Consider the following 19,650-nt stretch of genomic DNA (forward strand, 5'->3'; position numbering starts at 1 on the left):
ATATTTTACTGAATATTTTTATATATACATGTACATGAAAGGTGACTTCTAAGTTTTTTCTTATGATGTCTTGGTCTCATTTTTGCACCAAAGTATTAATGGCCTCACAGAAAGAACCAGGAGATGCTCTTTTCTCTTTGTTATTTGGGACAGTTTGTGCAAGGCTGGCAATTTAAATATTTGGTAGACTTCATCAATGAAGTCTCCTGGAACTAAGGTCCAGTAGATAAACTTTGATGGTAGTTTTCTTCATTGCTAATTCAGTTTCTTGTTACACATTGTTCAGATTGTCAGTATCTTAAATGAGTTTCAGTTGCTTCTGTTTTTCTACTGAATAGACAATTAATTCTCTTAGTTGGCCTAAAACTTATCAATAGAACAATGAATAGTTATTTCAACCAGTTGGATATAAGCTGAGTTACTTATTATGGGCCATATTTGATAGACATGAATCAAGATTACTGTCTGAAGGCATAATGCTAACACATATACTTTAACCCACAGAAAAAAAGTGAGCTGGTAGAATTGGGCCTCATTAACTGTGCTTCTAGCTCTTCTAGGAATAAGCCAACATATTATTAGTAAAAAGTTTTATAGAACTAGGTTTGCTCAATTGTACAAGAAGAAGTTTGGATTTAAGTGCTTTTTGGACCGTGATTTGGGGAATGTGGGTCAGTGTAAGAGAAATGCAAAGAGATAATGAGAGTTGTAGACACAATGAGTAATCAGAACAGAAAAATCTGCAGAGGCTCCTCAGCATGCACTGGGGCATTGTGCTGGCTTCTTTTATGTCATCTTGACACAAGTTACAGCCATCTGAAAACAGGGAGCCACAATTGAGAAAATGCCTCCATAAGATCAGGCTATAGGAAAATCTATAGGGCATTTTATTAATTAGTGACTGATATGGGAGGCCCCAGCCCATTGTGGGTGGTGCCATCCCTCAGCTGGTTGTTCTGGGTTCTATAAGAAAGGAGGCTAAGCAAGCCACAAAGAGAAAGTCAGTAAGTAGCACTTTTCCATGGCCTCTGCATCAGCTCCTGCTTCCAGCTTCCTGCCCTGCCTGAATTCCTGTCCTAACTTCCTTTGATGATGAACTGTGATGTAGAAGTGGAAGTTAAATAAACCCTTTCCTCTCCAGTTTGCTTTGGTCATGGTGTTTTGTCACAACAACAGTAACCCTAAGACAGGCATCACCCTAGTAAACACAGGGAAGGCAGAAGGTACTGTCAATCAAAAGTGCACTTAACACTCTAACTTTGTAACAGATCTCAGCAACTCCAGAACCCATGCAGCAGCCTCAGTTTTCCTTGTTATTGTATAACTTGGGAGCTGTGGCTTGCTGCTGCTGCAGCTGTTTGATATCAGGAGAGAATATCACACAGTACCACGAATTCAGGAGGAAGATTAAATGGAAAGTTCTGAGCATGGCTTCTAATGAGGCTGTTCTGCCCTCTTGCCTTGCAAAGTTGAATCTTTCTAAGTAGTTTGGGAGTTATTGCAGTTTGGGAATTACCTGTGGGTAAATATAAACTCGTGGCAACTTTGGGCAAAAGTAAATAACAATGGTTTGAAGAATGACTCAGTGGTTAGAAGTACTTAGTGCATAAGCCCAGAATCCTCAGCAGAATGACAGAACCGACCTCTGAAAGTTGTCAACTGACCTCCATAGATGGGCTGTGACGAATGCCTACTCACACTCATACATGCACACCATACACATGCACACCATACACATGCACAAATAGCAATAAACAGAATAAAAACTGAAAAAGATAAAACAAGGCTCATGTTTTTAGGATATAATATGGTCATTCCATTCAAAATAAACTTGGCTCAGAATAAGATTAAATTTCCATTATTTTTCATCCTTAAAATATTTTTACATGAATCATTAATGTCCATACAAAAATATCATACATCAATCCTATCTAATGAATCAGGTGTCATGATGTTAGTAAGTGAGTAAAATTATGATGGCATCCCATTTTCAGGAGTAAGTTCACACAGAGGTGCTTGAAGAATGGGGTCTCTAATTAGACACACTTCAGAAGTGGCTTAGATACATAATGGATTTAACTACATCTAAAATCAGTAATCCTTGGTAAGAAATATGAAATAGCAAAATGTTTCAGCATGTGGTTAATCTGTCGTAGATTTTTGCTATAGTTCTACATTTTTGTATATCTAAACTGCTATGTAATGTTAAAATAAAGACAAAATTTTAGGACTTTTGATGAAAAGGCAAATTCGTCACTTCATCGGCAGCAGTTCTCACTGGGGAACAGTGGTAGCACTCACCATTGGACGCTGTGAAGTCAATGGCCACAGTGAAGTTGATCTGAGTTCTAGAGCACAAGAAAAAGGGGTCACCAAGTAAGCAGCTGCACACCCAGGAGGTTATTGTCCATTTTCGTCACATTTTCAGTCTCACAAATTTTCTTAAGTGTTAAATGTGAACAAATATAACATCTATTAGACAGCCTTAAAATAGGCAGATTTACTAGGTAAGAGTGTGTTTAGAATGTCTTTGCTGTCATGATACTGTAAAACAAACAGTCGTTTGAACAATATTAGCTCGGCTTTGAGCTCAGGAACCATGCAAGTGGCTGAGAGAAGAGTCTACACAAGCAACTGTGAGTTCAAGTCCAGCACTCATAGTTAACTGTTGCCTTTGAGACCACCAGTGAAATGGTCACACGCCTCTACACCATCAGTCCTTAAACTGCCTTTCAAAAGTCCTGAAGATAGGACCCTCCTCTCTGTTTTTGAGAACTGACATAGTTCAAGTGACAGTCTGCATCAGGCTGGCATGGTAACCTCCACCTATTTACCTGTTATTGATAGATATAGTGATAAGATATGAGTATATATATTCTAATTTTCAGCAGTTAGTCAATACATAAATTTGCTTTGCTTGCTTAGTTTCTCTTTTAAATGAGTTAGCTTTTTTCTTCCCTTCCCTTCTCTTCCCTTCCCTTCCTTTCCCTTCCCTTCCCTCCCCTCCCCTCCCTTCCCTTTTCCTTCTCTTCCCTTTTCCTTCCTTCCTTCCTTCCTTCTTCCTTCCTTCCTTCCTTCCTTCCTTCCTTCCTTCCTTCCTTCCTTCCTTCCTTCCTTCCTCTATCCCTCTCTTCCTCCCTCCCTCCCTCCTTTCTTTCTTCCTTGCTCCTCCTGCAATTCTTTTGTTCTATTACAAACTTAGCACTTTCATTTCACTTTGGGGGACACTCATGACATTTATAGTTATGATACCCTTCCCTTCTTTCCAAAGACAAAAGCCATTGTAAGTGGCAGGGCCATTACTGCAGTGACAGTGTAAGCCCACCTGTGAATCTCCCCTTCTTGTGTTATTATTTAAACAACACTTCATTAAAGGAAAATAAGTGTCTACTTTAAGGACACATTGAACATACTTTAAAGTTAAACTATTTTATGTAAAAAAAAAATACCCTTGACAAACTGAACAAAGTCTGAAACTTTCCGACACCAGTGATGGCGATGATGACAGTGGTGCCTACCTTGATGTCCATCCTGGCCAGGATGAGACTTAGATATGAATGGTCCCTGACTCTACAAGGGATGACTCATCCCTAGCAGGGTTGAGGCCCAGTCAAGTAAAAAAGATACTTTCTGAGAGGCAGCCTGAGAGCCAGCCTGGGTCTGCCAAATGGTCTTAGCAACAGCAGCTGAAACATGATCTGGAGATGACCTGGACCAATGAGAGGCAGCCATGTCACACCAGCAGATGCATATTCATCAGACCTCCCCCCCCAGGGTGGTGTGGAGGGTATTTAAGGCCTGCCTCTTCATGAATAAACTGAGCTTGTTGTTTTGACATTCTCTCAGAGTCTGTGTGGTTTGACTCTGCGCCTACTTGGCCCCCACCCCCAAAAGGGAACAACAGCAAAGGACCCTGCTATATCTGGTGCCGAAACCCGGGACATTTGGTACTCGAACAGGGTCTGTTTGTCTCCCTTGACTCATGTGCGGCACTGGTTGAGAAGCCCCCTTGAGCGGTACATTTCAGTGAATAGGCCCCTCTAGGTTGGTTCTGAGAAGCCCCCTTGAGTGGTATATTTCGGTAAGTAGGCCCCTCTACGTTGGTTGTGTAAATTCGGTCCCTTCAGTGGGTAAATGCTGGGACCCCCACTTTCTTCTTTTTGTTTGTCTTGTTTGTGAGTTTGTCTGTATGGTAGGGTGGCACATACTTTTGTTCAGGCTTGCCTAGCTTTCCTTATGAGGGCTGGACCCTCAGGCAACACAGCCACAGTCTGACTATTTTTAGTTATGTATGTGTGTATATGTATGTATATGTGTGTGTGTGTGTGTGTGTGTGTGTATGTGTGTGTGTGTGTGTGTGTGTGTGTGTGTGTGTGTGTGAATGCATGCATGTGCTTGTGGGTTATGATGCCTGAAGAGATGGCTCAACAGTTAAGAATGTGTGCTGCTTCTCCAGAGAACATGTGGAAACCTGATCTTTGGATGAGAGTTCTGTTTTGGGCCAGAAAAAGGCAAGTGGCCTCAGGAGTAACTCTCCAATTGTTTGTTATGCCCATTTTGTTGACTATAATTGCTGGCCTAAAGTCATCCTCTCCTCAGGCCCACAATAAGCACTGCCAGAAACAGTGTAACACCAACTTATCTATTGCCTTCATTCCATCCATGACTGTTATTTCCTCTGCCTCTGCTGGCAAGGAGAGGCATGAGAATAGACGTAAAGTGAAGGAAAGGGATGGAAAGAGAGAGGAAATGATTGCAGTAGCATCTAAGCCTATACTGGCAGCCCCTCTCTCTGCTCTTCCCATGCCCCCAGTGGCTACCCCGCCATTGCAGTATCCATAGAGTGATTTGAATGGATGTCTGCCTGCCAAGACAGCTGCTCCACATATCTTCCAGCCTATTCCACCTATGGTGCCACACATGCCCACCATGGCATTTCCAGCTAATGTGGGCCCCAGTGCGGCCAACCAGCCATGGATACCTGCCACTCTTGCAGACCTGTCTTTGGTCCGTAAGGCTGCTAATGAATCAGGTCCTGACTTGACGTATTTTGAGCAAGTCCTATGGCAATGGGCAATGCATTTACAGGCTTGTTATGACTGGCACCATTTGATGAAGGCTGTGTTGGAGCCTGCGGTCTTCCTTAATTGGCGAGCTGCCTATGATGACCAGGCCGAGGCTCGAGCCCATTTTAATATACAGTGTCAACACTCTGTTCCCCTATTAACCCCAGGGTAGAGGCTATGCTTGCATTTTCCCCCAGAATACCACCACACTGATATGGATACCCTCCAGAGATGTGCGTCGGGCAACAGACCAAGAGACTTTGGACAAAGAAGAAGCTTCAGAAGGGTTCACCACAGAAGGTGGCCACAAAGGCGACCCTACAGGTCTCATTGGCTCTCAGACACCTAGATCAGAGTCCTCCTAGAGAGATAATGCATATATGGCTCACTGAGATACAGAAGGCTACTGCCTAAAGCCCACCACCCGGACAACTCTCCAGGATGGATGCTCTTCCAGGGCTGGTAGTCAGTGACGGATAGGAACTTGTTTGGCAAGCCAATCTAAGACAGACACAGTCCATTATGCTGAGCTCTCCTGAGGTGGGGTCAACAAGGTTAGGGCAATGCACCTTAGCTCCCACTGAGCATGTCTTATAAAATAATAAAAAGGGTGGATATGTGGGATGACTCATCCCTAGCAGGCTTGAGGCCCAGCCAAGTAAAAGAGATACTTTCTGAGAGCCAGCCTGAGTCTGCCTAAGGGTCTTAGCAACAGCAGCTGAAACATGATCTAGAGATGACCTGGACCAATGAGAGGCAGCCATGTCACACCAGCAGATGCATATTCATCAGACCTCCCCCCAGGGCTGGGTAGAGGGTACATAAGGCTTGCCTCTTCCTGAATAAACTAAGCTTGCTGTTGTTTGGACATTCTCCCAGAGTCTGTGTGGTTTGACTCTGTGCCTACTTGGCCCCTGGCCCCAAAGGGAACAACAGCCAAGGACCCTGCTACAACTCTAGAACTAAATCATCAAGCCCATCACACTCCACTAACAAGCATTTCCTTTTCAGATTCAGCCTCAAAAATCCCACATGCAATCCTGGGATTAACCCGAATGTACACCCCTCCCTAGGGAAGAATCAACTTCTTGTATTTATATGTAACAAAGTCAATGTAGATTCCTTTTATTAGCCACTCAGTAACATTTTCCTCAGAGTAGAAATTGGGTTTTGAGGCTAGGAATCCAGGCTCATAGGGAGCTTCATTCTGATCAGCATGAATCAAAATGAGTACGAGTTTTAGAGAAGCAATCCAGTATGACATTTGGAAGAACATTCCGGATAACTCTTTGAGGGGCTAAAAAGAAGAACCACCCCCACCCCACTGATACGTCGTGGTCGCGGACTGGACTGTAATGCAGGGTGATTAGTCAGCGGCACAGGAAGAGTAGGGCTGAGAATGAAAGAACTGGATTTGAGTCTCGGCAACTTGCTTGTGACCTTGGCCAAATTTCAATATTTTTAGAGGGCAGGGTCACAGTAGCTCAGGAACAGAAAGAGACAAGGGAAGTACTGTATGCATAAAACATATCCCATATAAATACATACAATATAAGAAATTGCTTAAGAAACAGACAAGAGAAAGCAGAAGGTCAGGAGACCTCATCGGTGGTGCTGTTCTGGAACACGAAGCAAGCTCGCCTGGCAAAGTGTGCCCATTCGTATTAACATCGTTCATGCTGCAGCTCGGTGAGGGCATGCATTTAACAAGTGTCCCTATTTTATTTCGCCACCTTCCTGAAGCTGAGAATGTCTGAAAAATCCTCCAGCATGATGGGTGGCAGGGGTTATCAGCACAGCTATCAAAAGAGAGCTATGCACACGACCCGGCCTCTCCGATTTCTGTAGTTGTTACTGTGAGCTAGCTATCAGGAGGGAATATGGGCACGTTCGGGACTGTTTTCATCTATTCCCCAATTCAAATCCTGTCCAGTTGCACAAACTAAACATAAGGAATCCTGAAAGTGGAGCCTCCCATCCCTGTTTAATTTTGTTAAACACAGATTCACATTCTGTAGCTGGTGGGATCCAGAACCACCCACCTCCAGCAGCCCTCTCTAGTTGTGGAGTTATCAGGACCATGCTTCTGCCCTGATGTAACTAATATGCAATCTAGTTTACACTGTGGTTTGGTCGTCTGCTCTGACCCTCTGATTTATTGCTGTGAGCACTGGTACCCAGACTAGTCCTCCTTGATACCATTTCACTATGAGCTAACCCCTGAAGCCTTTTCTGCCTCAGCGCTTCCTTTTTCTTTAAAGTAATCAGTTATTAACTGACAAACAGAACACTGCCTGATTCAAACAGTGCTTCATGCCCTCTTCTGTTTTCTGTGGGCACCAGGAATACAAGTGAGGTGCAGACATGCATGCAGGCAGAACACTCATTCATACACATAAAGTAAAATTGAGAACTCCTGCTTCCCGGGTACTAGTCCTGATTGGCCCATAGAAATCAGGTTTTCATACAAATGCAGATTTGAATGTAACTTGGGAAGGCTACTTTACTTCTGGACACTCTCTTCATAAGAGCATAGTACCTCCCTTGTACCCACCCTTGAAAGGAATTTATTAAGTATTTCAATCATTAATATCCCTGTCACTGATGCTGGTTTTCAGGATCTGGATTGATCTGACACACTTCTGTGAACACTGAAGTGTGCCGTGCTGACCAAGTTTCTGGTCCTACCAGAGATTTAGAGGTTGACCCTCAAAATTTGACCTCCCCCGCTAGATTTCCTTTCCTTCACTACAGCTATGAGGGTCTGAACCTGCTCAACCCAAGACCAAAAATGGTCTGTAACACATCTAGGTACTGCCTCCCTCAAATGGAAAGGGAATTGTCAGTGAGGGATGATGTCATTCTCTGCCCACAAAGATGCAGTTTCATAAACTAACAGCTGTTCTGGTTTTTCTGGACTTTGTGGATTGAGCTCACTGTTTTTTTTTTTTTAATTAAAATTGCTTTAATTAAAATGTAATTACATTAATTTCCTCCTTCCCTGTCCCCCTTCCAATCCCTCCCATGTCCCCTCTCACTCCCTGTCAAATCAATAGCCTCCTTTTTATTATTGTTGTGACATGTATATGTATGTAAATACCTAAATACAACCTGTCAATTCCCCCTCTCTCAGCAGTGATTAGATACTTGTAGTTCTTTTTATAGGTGTGGGAGACCCCATGATATTTCCCCCTCCTGTGTTAGATTCTCTACTGATACTATCATTATTCAGGTCTTGTTTAAGGAGCCATGTTGTTATGACATCATTGGTATAGCTCCCCAGTTACTTGTAGGAGAGAGCAGACTTCCTGGTCCTCTGGCTCTTACAGTCTTTCTGGTCCCTCTTTCATGATGTTATATAGGAACTTTAAGTGTCAGGGCTACACATCGTAGAGTTCAGTGTTTTAAACACAATACAGGGGCCTCAAAGTATAATTTCGCAAGACATTACCTCACCTTCTCTTTAACTGATAGCTAAAAAAACATCCCATAACTAATATCAAAACAAACAAATAAAAACGAACCCCTGGTCTATAACACAAGCACTGCTCAAAAAATTCCATTTAAGATGAAGTAGGTGATGGAGAGAAAATTTTGCCTAGTATAAAAACATTGGGTTGTCAATCACAGAGCAGAGCCTGAATCCCTGAATCATAGCAAGCTAGGGGTTGTGTGCACAAATCCTTGCCCAAACTACCAACTTCCCATGGCACAATTTTCTCATATAATAAATAGGTGCCAGTCTTTTAAAAGCAGCAGTTCTCAACCTGTGTGTTATGGCCCCTTCATGGGTCAAATGTCAAATATCATGCATAGCAGATATTTATATTATGATTCAAACAGTAGCAAAATTACAGTTATGAAGCAGCAATGAAATCACTTTATGGTTGGAGGGGTTACCACAACATGAAGAACTGTATTAAGGGGTTGAAGCATTAGGGAGGTGGAGAACCACTGCTTTAAAGGAAACAGAATACTGAGTACCTGTATGTGATAAATCAGCAGATCTATAAGCTGCAGAACACACTCCCGAGAAGGCCAGGCTTTTCCAGGTTCATGCTAACTAACCCTTTCCTCTCAGGAGAGACAGTTCTCTGTATACTGCCTTAAGATGTGTTTTTCTTTAATCCTCTCCATACTTGTTGGCTAGTGTTCAGGGTCAAGCAATGAATTAGAACCACTGCATTCATCACGGGATGAACTGCTGCAGAGAGAACTTCAAAACAGCGCATCCCCGTGACCTCCCGACACACAGTCTGTGTGGCGGCATCTGCAGAAGCACTAGCAAGGACAGATTTTCCACCCACCCTGGATTAGCCCTTGTTTCCTCTCGGTTTTCCCTCCCCAACTTCTAATTGCTCTCCAGAGTGCAAGTCCTTTAGAGAGAGAAGCATGCTTTCCACAGCTGTTCTCTCAAATAAATGATTACAACCCCCTCTACAGAAGCTCACATACTTCAAAGAGAATTCCCCTTTAGAGAGATGATTGACCCCCCAATTAGCAGGAGAAGGTTTACAGTGCTTTGACAGCCCTCTGCTGGATCCACCCCTCCCTTCCTCTGCTCGGCGCAAGGCTAGACATCTCTTGACTTCCAAGCCTATTTACTTTGTTAACTTCAAGCATTTTACTTTCATTTCAAATTGCCATGCAAAGAAATGGGTTTCCATATCGGATTTTCATGCATATATCATTTGCTTGACCCTCCTCCCAACTTTTCCCTTTAAATATACAAATTTAGTCAGGCGGTGGTGGGTGGCTTACACCTTTAATCCTAGCACTTGGGAGGCAGAGGCAGGTGGATCTCTGTGAGTTTGAGGCCAGCCTGTTCTACAGAGTGAGTTCTAGGACAGTCAGGACTGCTTCACAGAGAAACCCTGTCCCAAACAATAAACAAACAAACAAATTTAGAATCAAGCATTAACTAAAACAAGTTTTGAGATGTCTTTTAATATGTGTAAAGGTCTCTTTTCTATGTGTTGGTTTAGATGAGACAGGAAAGCATTCCCTGTTAGTTTACAGAAGGAAGGCTAGCTTCTATTAGATTTATCTCCATTCAGAGCCGCAGTGTTTAGCATTCTACTGTTTTGATGAGTACAAAGCTCTTAGATGCCCCTACAAGGAACCCTATTTAAAAAAAAGTTCTAGGCATGCATATTCAAACAAGAAATCAGATTAGAAAAACTTTATAGTGTTGCCTGCTCTGGCAAAGCACGCTCCCTGAGGCAACATTCAAAGTAATGCCATACATTTTATAAAACCAGGTGAGCATTTTGCATTTTTGAAACAGCTCTAAGTGTTTTTAAGGAAAACTACCATGGGGCTGATTTGTAAATTCTCTGATAGTTAGCTAGCCTTCCAAATAAGCAAAATCAAGACATTCACACTGGCCTTTAAAATGAGCTGAAGACAGGGTAGCCCTGTCTTCTCTCTTCTCCCATAAAGGCTTTTATTACTTGTAACTGGGAGAGATTTATCTATAATCTTTTTATCTATAATCTATTTAGCTATAATCTTTACAAGGTTTAGGGTCAGAATCAAGATGTGGATGGGATGAACAGTATTGTCTGAAAACAGTATTTACTTTCCAGAGGAGCTTAACTAAAAGATAAACCTCACTGACTTTGTTCATATAAATTTATCTTTTCTCTCCCTGTCTTTGAGAACTGAAAATTACCACCACTAACATTATGGAAAGCAAATGTGATAAAGCATATTGGTATTTTAAATCCACTGAAGGTTTCAGGAAACACTGGCTAGTATTTACTGAGGGTTAGAACTATACAAAATCCAATCCCACAGTTACTTTGAGTCAGGCATCATTATTTTTATTCCTACTTATTAGAAACAGAAACAGGTTCTGGTGGGAAGAGGCAGGCAGGCCTACTGTTTGAAACATGCGGTTAAGTTGAGACTCATGGCCATAATTATGCACTGCTGTAAGCCTCAGCAACCCTCTCTTAACTCTGCTGAAATATTCAAATTATGTCCCAGAATTTATTCACATAGTATCTTTCCAATGCCACTCTCTCCCACTCCTTCTATCATGACAGGAAGAAAATTAGCAGTTTATGCTCCTGATCTCAGTATTTCATCCTCCAAATAACATCAGAATAAAAGTCCAGGAACAGTGATTTCTGGTAGAGGCAAAAAAAAATTTATAATTTAATTTTTTTTAACTTTTATTACCTTTAAGAATATACAGACTTCAATATCAAGTATCTATAAAACAAACTTTCGGGGAGTTTTAATGTGAACAAAGATAATATACAGTCTGAAGTGCATTTCACTCCAAAATACTGGAGAAATACTAAATGAGAGCATTTCTCTCTTCCTCCAACCACAGGTGATATTGGTAAGGAACACAGTCTCTGACATTTAACTTTTCATGCTCTGGCTGTATTATAAATTGTACTTCATGAAGCATCAGTAGTCGGTCAGTACATAATCAGGTTTTATATTGCTCTGAGATTTTAAAAAGCATGCTTAAATCTCCTTGGCCCGTTTTTTTTTTTTTTTTTTAACTATCCTAGAAACCCTGCATACAACCCTGCTACATCTTCTTTTTATCTTCTTCTTCTTTATTTCCTTTTCTTTAATTATTTTGGTGATGGTATAAGACACAGGGAGTAAAGGTGGATGCGAGGGTTTATAATTCGGCCAATGGTAAGCTCACTGGGTTTAGAATCTGATCATAGCCTGGAGTGTTGGTTTATTTTACTGTTTCTAGTGTCACCCTGCAAATAAAAGGCCAGGCCACAAGGGCTAACTCTAGAAGAAACGCTTCTGATGTATGTGCAAGAGGTTTTAGACCAGGGCAGAAGGTCCTGCGAAGGGTAGCAAAGCATTGCTGTGAGGTCTGTGCTCCACGCTACCCTCGAAGGCTGTCTTCAGTGAAAATCCCCAACCCTTCAATGGACCTAGAGGAAGAGTGGGAGGAAGATGCAGAAGCCTGCAAGCCTTCTTTTTTCAATGCCTCTCAAGAAAGGCTTTTGCAGAGACCTGGAACTGACTAAAAGGACAGATGATTGGTCTGGGGGAAGGAGACTCACTTATCTTCGGGGATGTGACTACCAGTAGGCTGTCCATGTGCTAGTGATGACCCCCACATACATACAGCACTAACTGCACTTCTGAGGTTATTATATTTCTTTTTTTAAAAAAAGAGGAGGGCATGATGTAGGGAGGTGACATGTTGAGCAGGGGATCCGGGGGGAGGTTTTGGAGGGGGGAGGGGGAGGCTGGAATTAGATATGATCTTATTTCATTGTATACATGTATGGAATTCTCAAGGAATAAATTAAATAAAAATAAAATTTAAAAGACAGTGACCTATTTAATTAGTAAATTTGCAAAACTAAAAGAAGGGACAGTCTTGAGTAAGGGTTAGAATTTGGCAAACATTCATGCACAGATGTTAGGAGCATGAACCAGGACATCTTTCTAGCAATATAATTCATACAGAATGAATGGTAAGAACATATTCCATGTGATCCTGCAGCGTTTTCTCTATGCAGTGAACTTAAAGGCATTCTTGTTGAAGTGTAGTCAGTGCTGTTCACCACAGTTTTATATTCATTTAATTGAAGTAACTGTCCTTGGTAGTTTTATGTCAACTTGACAGAAGCTAGAGTCATTTGAGAGGAGGGAACCTCAAATGATAAAATGCCTCCATCATACCAGGCTATAGGCAGGATTGTAGGACATTTTCTTAGTAATTGATAAGGGATGTCTCAGCCCATGGTGGATGGTGCCTTCGCTGGGCTGCTGGTCCTGGGTTCTATAAGAAAGCAGGCTGAACAAGCTATGAAGAGCAAGCCAGTAAGCAGCACCCCTCTGTAGCCTCTGTATCAGCTCCTGCCTCCAGGTTAAGGTCCCTACTTGATTTCCTTTAGGAACTCTGTCCCCTACAAGTTGCTTTTGGTCATGGTGTTTTGTCACAGCAATAGAAGCCCCAGCCAGGACAAAACACAATGGCATGTGCAACTTGTGTTTCTGTGAAGGTCTGAAATAAAAGTGCCATCAAAATATTCAGAAGTGGAGCCCAGAATGATGGCTTAGTGGGTAAATGTGCCTGCTGATATGCCTAAGGACTTGAATTCCTTCCCTGAAGTCCACAGTGGGAAAGGAAAGGACCAATTCTTGCAAAGTGTCCCCTGAGTTCATCCACCCAGGCTCTGTGTGTGACATGCATGCACTGCCCCCAGTACACATGCTAAAATTAATTATATATGCATACCTATTATATGTACATACATATGTATATAGAACAATCAGCTGCTTCTGTGGTCATGGAAACAAACTATACACAAAAAAAATACTGTGCAAGTTTTAGAAGATGACTTACCCTCCTTTAATATAGTCTAAGAAGGAGACTTCTGTTTCCACCAAGAAAGACAGTAAGGTTACCTAAAGAGAGAGAGAGAGAGAGAGAGAGAGAGAGAGAGAGAGAGAGGGAGAGAGAGAGAGAGAGAATATATGAATTACTTGCTAGTATTGATTGTAGTCCCAACATGGATTGGACATGGATAGTTTTCTACTAAAGAGAATATAATATTCCCTAACATTTAAAAAATGACTAAAGACATTATTATTTATTAAAACTGCTGGGACATGCATTTGAGGTGATCAGAAGGAAAGGGATGAAAGGCAGCATTAATTATCTAATTCCTCTCTCTGACTGTGAAGAATAGCAGGGAAGTCACCTGCAGGGACACAATGCTGTTACAGCTACATGTGGACTCACCAAGCTGAGCTGTGCAAGCAATGGCCATTTCTGCTACTGTGCTCTAAAAAGGCTGTCTAGTATTTGATTCGTTATGATTAATACAAAACTTTAAAAGAAAATGAAGACAATTTAAGGCTTTGTTTCTTCTAAGTAAAGTTAATGTTAGGAAAAAAATTCTTTTTTTTTTTTTTAAATCTGAAAATAGGGTGCTCTTTGTTTTTTCCATTTTCTGACTACCTTTGCCCTGCCACCTGGTCCTGACCTCCCCCAGCATCCCCAGAACTGATATTTGAGATTCCATCAGTGACAGCATTGATCTCCCAGGTCAAGCTTAGGAGTCACTGAGTAATGCAGTCATTCTGAGCTTGGCCTTTTGGCACTAAATCCCACTGAATAGAGAAGTCAGAACAGCCCCTCTGCCTCCCTGGACAGAAGCCAGCATGGAACCCAGCCACTGCCTCCATCATCTCTTCTCCAGGACCACCCTCCCTAGGAAGATGATGCTCCCACCACATGCCTTTGTTTTGAGATGCTAAGTGAAGTAAATCTCTTTCTGAGATCATTTAAGTATGCTCCAAACTGTTAAGTCCTTTCTGATTCGTGACTTTAACCAATATCATTAAATGTGACTTACTGTTCCTGAATTGGTGTATTTTTTCTTTTTTCCTTTCTTTTTGGGATTCACCACCTTGAAAAGCAAATAAAGCAATTAAGATGTTAGATTCCCCCACATTAAAAACACATGCGTTTCAGCTTGCCATGTTCACTTCTTGCACACTCCCAGGACAGTACCTTTACAGTAACTCTTGGATAGTCCCTTGGCCAACTTCTCTGCTAAAATCTCTAGTGGCCATCTTTAAAATAAGTATTTTGTTCCTAATAGCTTTCATTCTCTTTGTTTTGATTACCTAGGATCATGTATATATTTTTATAAGGATCTATTTTGTGTATTTATTTATGTGTATGTATGTGTTTTTGTATGTGAGAGTGATTGTATGAGTGTTTGTGTGTGTGTGTGTGTGTATGTATGTGTGTGTGTGAGAGAGAGAGAGGGGAGAGAGAGGGGAGAGAGAGGGGAGAGAGAGAGAGAGAGAGAGAGAGAGAGAGAGAGAGAGAGAGAGAGAGAGAGACTGTCTGCTACATGCATGGGGGTGCTGTGGACAAAGTTCCCAGAAAAAAAAAAGCTGTACCTTCAAGATGAACCTCCTGCATGGCTGATCAGAATTTCACTGATAGTGGATAGGTGTTGTAACAAGGCAAGACAGTGCAGAGGTTCTTCATCTTGTATTCTTGCTGAGGCCATTGCAGGTTTAACTGAAATACAATCTCCTTGATGGAGAATCTGTGGAAAATTATCCACCTGTATTCTAAGACCCAAGCCAAGATGCTCCGGTTAACTTGGTTCTGTTAAATAGCTTGCTTCTTTAAAGAACTCTGTAGCTGCTAAGTAAGATGCTAGGCATTTGTTGGCAAGATGTAGTTCTTGTTTTCAGAGACCATTTTCTCTGGACACTTGAGGCTATACCTGGGTCCCTGAATATCTAAGTATAGTCCCAGCTGGCCGGAATAAAGACTTTCAATTGACTATAGACTGTATCTGAATGGTCATCTCTGGTGGGCTCCCCATAACAGTTGGAATGTTGCAAGGCCAGAGCCAAATTGCCTTGAGCAATGGTTAGTCCTCTCAACAGATGTTTACTGGCCCCCACTGAACCTGACCTAACAGCTGCATGAACATTAGGTAAATCATTTGGTATGTAAACAAAGCACTACTTCTCCTTTGGAATGTGCTAACTCTTCAGACCTCTACCTTCTAGCAACCACACAACTAAGTGTTCCATCAACAGTGCCTGAGGTTTACAATAAAGATGTCTTCCATTTGCCTGTGCTCCACCTCTCTGATGCTTCCACCAACATATTTTCTTTTTACTGTATATTCAAACCTGATTTTTAGTAAGAGTTTTGTTGTTGTTTAACAGAATTTACTACTATTCAGGGAGCCAACTTGCAACACTGGGTTTTACCACATTGTGGGAGGTCCAGTTCAGTGCAATTAATGAAAAAAAACTTTATAGAAACATTATTTAACATTTGCATTAATATCAGGTCTACCAACATGTTCTTTTTTTTTTTAAGTCTTCATTTATGAATTTCCCTGTTATAAAAACTTCACGAAATGTCTTTCACTTTAGAACATAGAATCTGGGGTTCCCAGGTCATGGCCACTTATATTTGGCTCCAGATAAATTACCTCTTTTCATTTTGAGGTGGGAAATGTCCTTTTGCAATGAGAGTTTATCAAGTAGATAGGAAGAGGGCCTGGGATCCCTTGGAGCTGGAGTTATAGGTAGTTGTGGGAATGAAACTCAGGCCCTCTGGAAGAGCCGCAAGTGCTCTTGACCACTGAGCCCTCTCTACAGTGTCAGACACAGCTTCTGGATTTCAATGAGGCCTTTAAGATCAAAGTATTTGAATAAACTGCAACCTGATGGTAGTAGTATATAACTGAGAAACCTGAGACAGGAGGATTATGAAATTGAAACCAGACTGGGTTACACAAAGTGGGAGCTATCCCTCCACAAAAGAAAGGAAGAATAGAAGAAAGAAAGGAAAAGAAGGGAGAAAAGGAAGGAAAGTCATAGGTTGCTAAAGAAAAGTATAACTGAAAGATGTAACTTGCCTTTTATTAAAAGTAAATAGCAAATCGCCTAATATGTGAATATTCAGAGAGACTTATGAACAAAGCTATTGTTTATAATGCTAATAATCACACAGATACCCACCACAGTAGCTGATAAGGATAGACTTATGCACATACTGTGGCATGAACATTGGGTTGAAGACTAGCAAAATTACAATATAGAAGCAGAGAAAGAATGAAAGCCCTTCTGTACTGGGGCTTGATCTGAGGAACACATCATGTGTAAGAAAAGCCTCCAATGTACAAACAGAGGTAGCAGGAGCTGAGAAAAAAATAAATGTCCTATAAAGGGTCAGTCTTGGTGGCAACACTTTTGGGGCTTTTCCTTCATTAGTCCAAACTAACAACATGTTTACTAAAAATCTCTGTTAATTTTCAAATGAAAAATTATATGAACATAATTTCAACAAGCAACAATGATTAAAATCTTAGTTTATTAAAGTATTCCATTCCAGTCAATTGTATATCTGCATAAAGTCTATATGACTTTAAAATGTCCTCATACTTACCCACAGTCCCATCAATAACGCCTTACCAACTCTCTGTAAGTAAGCCCAAGAAATTCCTGGGTTCTTCAGGGTAAACTTTGATGAAATTGAACTTTGGTTTGTTGTTAGGACCATATAAAGAGGGGATAGACATTGCTTACTCTCCTCTCCCCCAAGGAGATAACTCTCACAGCAGATAGTAAGTTCATTTGTTAATGTTGGTATTAAAAAAGAAAAATATCAAATGATGTAAAGATGAAAGTTGTTTTAGTAAAGAAGGATTTATGTATGAAGATTAAGGTAGATGGATATTTACCAAGTGGGAAAAAATGAAAAGCTTTTGCAAGTTATTAAGGTCTAAGTTATTTAAGGTACGTGATGGATGAGACTTAGAGATAATATGTATGACATAAAGGTTTCTAAGGTCTATGATCAATCATACAAAAACTGGCTAAAATATCAAATCAAAGTTTATTTACAACTATTTGGCAGTTCAAATATTATACAGTAGTGAAAAGTGCAAGTGTACTGATCTGTGTGTTTAATAATAATACTTGGAGGCTATTCTAATGTGGTCAGAGGAACTGAAAGGGAGAATATTTCTCCTTTGCCCTCTAAGGTTAATGAGGTCCCAGGGGACTGTGGACATCTCTAGAAATGTTACGAAACTACGAAGAGTCACCTGCTCACTTGTTCAGGGAGGCCAAGGAACTCTACTCAATGAATTCTAACCTAGCGTTCAGTCTACATAAAGACAGGTAATCACACAGGAGAAATGTCTTCAGTGCTTTTACAGAGAGCCACAGCCAGGCCAAGCTAAGCCTTTGCCCTATCCTCACATAGATGGACAACTGGTAAAAAGAAAGGCTGGAGGCGTCTGAGATTCCTTATGAGCCCAAGTGACTCCCAAGGCTGGCATCCTCAATGGGCCTTATCAGTGTGTAAAACAAAAATAAATTTTGGCTACCTATATATATGGTCTTAAACATCTATCAGGAAAGTATAACCAAGATTAAAATGATCACTGTGTTTTTCTAACAATTCAAAGGATGACAGGCCTTAGTCATTACACTTAACCACATGAAATGTTTCTTGAACTAGTTCTCATTAATGATCCTATTTCTGACAACACACACACACACACACACACACACACACACACACACACACACACACACACACACACCAGATATAGGACAGGACCTTAGCTTACATCAGTAACTTCAGGATCTATGCACACCTGAGAAAAACAGGCCTGCCTATCTTATTAAATACTGCGGCCAAGTCGAAAAGCTGTATTCATCAACTATAGAACACCGTCTCTTTCTGTAAGAGCACTTATCACAGTTACTCATAGAATGTGTCATTATGCACCCTAACCACACATTCCCTGATTCAAGGAAGTTGGTGGATACCCTGTCAGCAAACTCACAGGTTTCGGAAATGATTCAGGATATACAAGTTGCACCCTTGGAACTTTTCTAGACAATCCTATAAAAATTCTATTTCTCTTTCACTTTAACTAAGTTCTCTTACAAAGCTTCCAGATGCTTGCTCCTTATGCAGGAGTCTGATGTAACAGAAGGATGATGGCAGTTGCCATATCGATAGGGCCCTGGTATGTGTTCCAGGCAGCTGTCTGATTATAGTTCACCGTACTAAACAAAATTCAAGTTAATCATGACGTTAAACTCGTTATGTTCCCCACGAGGTTGTAATAGAGGAAATCCAATTGACGACCCTGAATTTATGCTGGCCAATGAAAAATATCTCAAGCTCTTCCACCAAATCAATGCCACAATTTTTTTTTTTTTTTTTTTTTTTTTTGGTTTTTCGAGACAGGGTTTCTCTGTGTAGCTTTGCGCCTTTCCTGGAACTCACTTGGTAGCCCAGGCTGGCCTCGAACTCACAGAGATCCGCCTGGCTCTGCCTCCCAAGTGTTGGGATTAAAGGCGTGCGCCGCCGCCGCCGCCGCCGCCACCACCACCACCCGGCCCCAATGCCACAGTTTATAATGGACAGTGATGACAACAGTCAACCACTTTGCCTGTAACACCTATGACAAAGATGACTTTCTTCCCTGTTCTCCAATAAGGGCCACACTGCTCAAACTATTTTCTTAACTATACTCGTAGTGGGGTTATGGTAGTCCCAATAGTCTCAATTTTATATATTACAATATAACTCACTCTTGTAACACGGATGCATACTGTCATCTCATGGTTGTATTATGTAACATGAATTGCCAAATGGTCTTATTAATAGGAAAAACTTGGAGCCAGATATTGGGGTGAAAGATGAGATATCAGAGGAATATAACAAGCCAAACCACCAGTTCTTACTGCCAGGAAATCCTCAGCCCTAGAGAGAGCTACTTCCTGTATACTCACGCCTATATACTCTGTGCCCTACCATCTTACTTCCTCTCTCTGCCCAGCTACATCACTTCCTCTTTTTTGCACAGCTCTATCACTTCCTGACTGTCAATACAGACCTTCAGACCTCTACAGTTAACTAGTGCTGGGATTAAAGGCATGTGCCTCTCTGTCCGGCTCTGTTCCCAATGTGGCCTTGAACTCACAGAGATCTGGATGAATCTCTGCCTCCTGAATGCTAGGATTAAAGGTCTGTGCTACTACTACCTGACCTCTGTGTTTAATATAGTGGCTG

At 41.4% G+C, this 19,650-nt stretch overlaps 1 protein-coding gene across 4 annotated transcripts in view; it reads right to left on the reverse strand.

Moving 5' to 3' along the window:
• Cpne8 (copine 8) overlaps window positions 1-19,650 on the reverse strand; it is a 230,951-nt gene that overhangs the window by 70,479 nt on the left and 140,822 nt on the right. For all 4 annotated transcript variants that reach the window (XM_076556619.1, XM_076556618.1, XM_042264610.2 and 1 more), the window contains exons 12-14: window positions 14,426-14,479; window positions 13,411-13,472; window positions 2,302-2,348 (exon numbers count right to left, since the gene is read on the reverse strand). In XM_076556619.1, coding sequence (XP_076412734.1) covers window positions 2,302-2,348; window positions 13,411-13,472; window positions 14,426-14,479 — 163 coding nt within the window. The remainder of the gene's footprint in view (window positions 1-2,301; window positions 2,349-13,410; window positions 13,473-14,425; window positions 14,480-19,650) is intronic.

Source organism: Peromyscus maniculatus, chromosome 20 (assembly GCF_049852395.1).
Source record: "Peromyscus maniculatus bairdii isolate BWxNUB_F1_BW_parent chromosome 20, HU_Pman_BW_mat_3.1, whole genome shotgun sequence".
In the NCBI taxonomy this organism is placed as follows: Eukaryota; Metazoa; Chordata; class Mammalia; order Rodentia; family Cricetidae; genus Peromyscus; species Peromyscus maniculatus.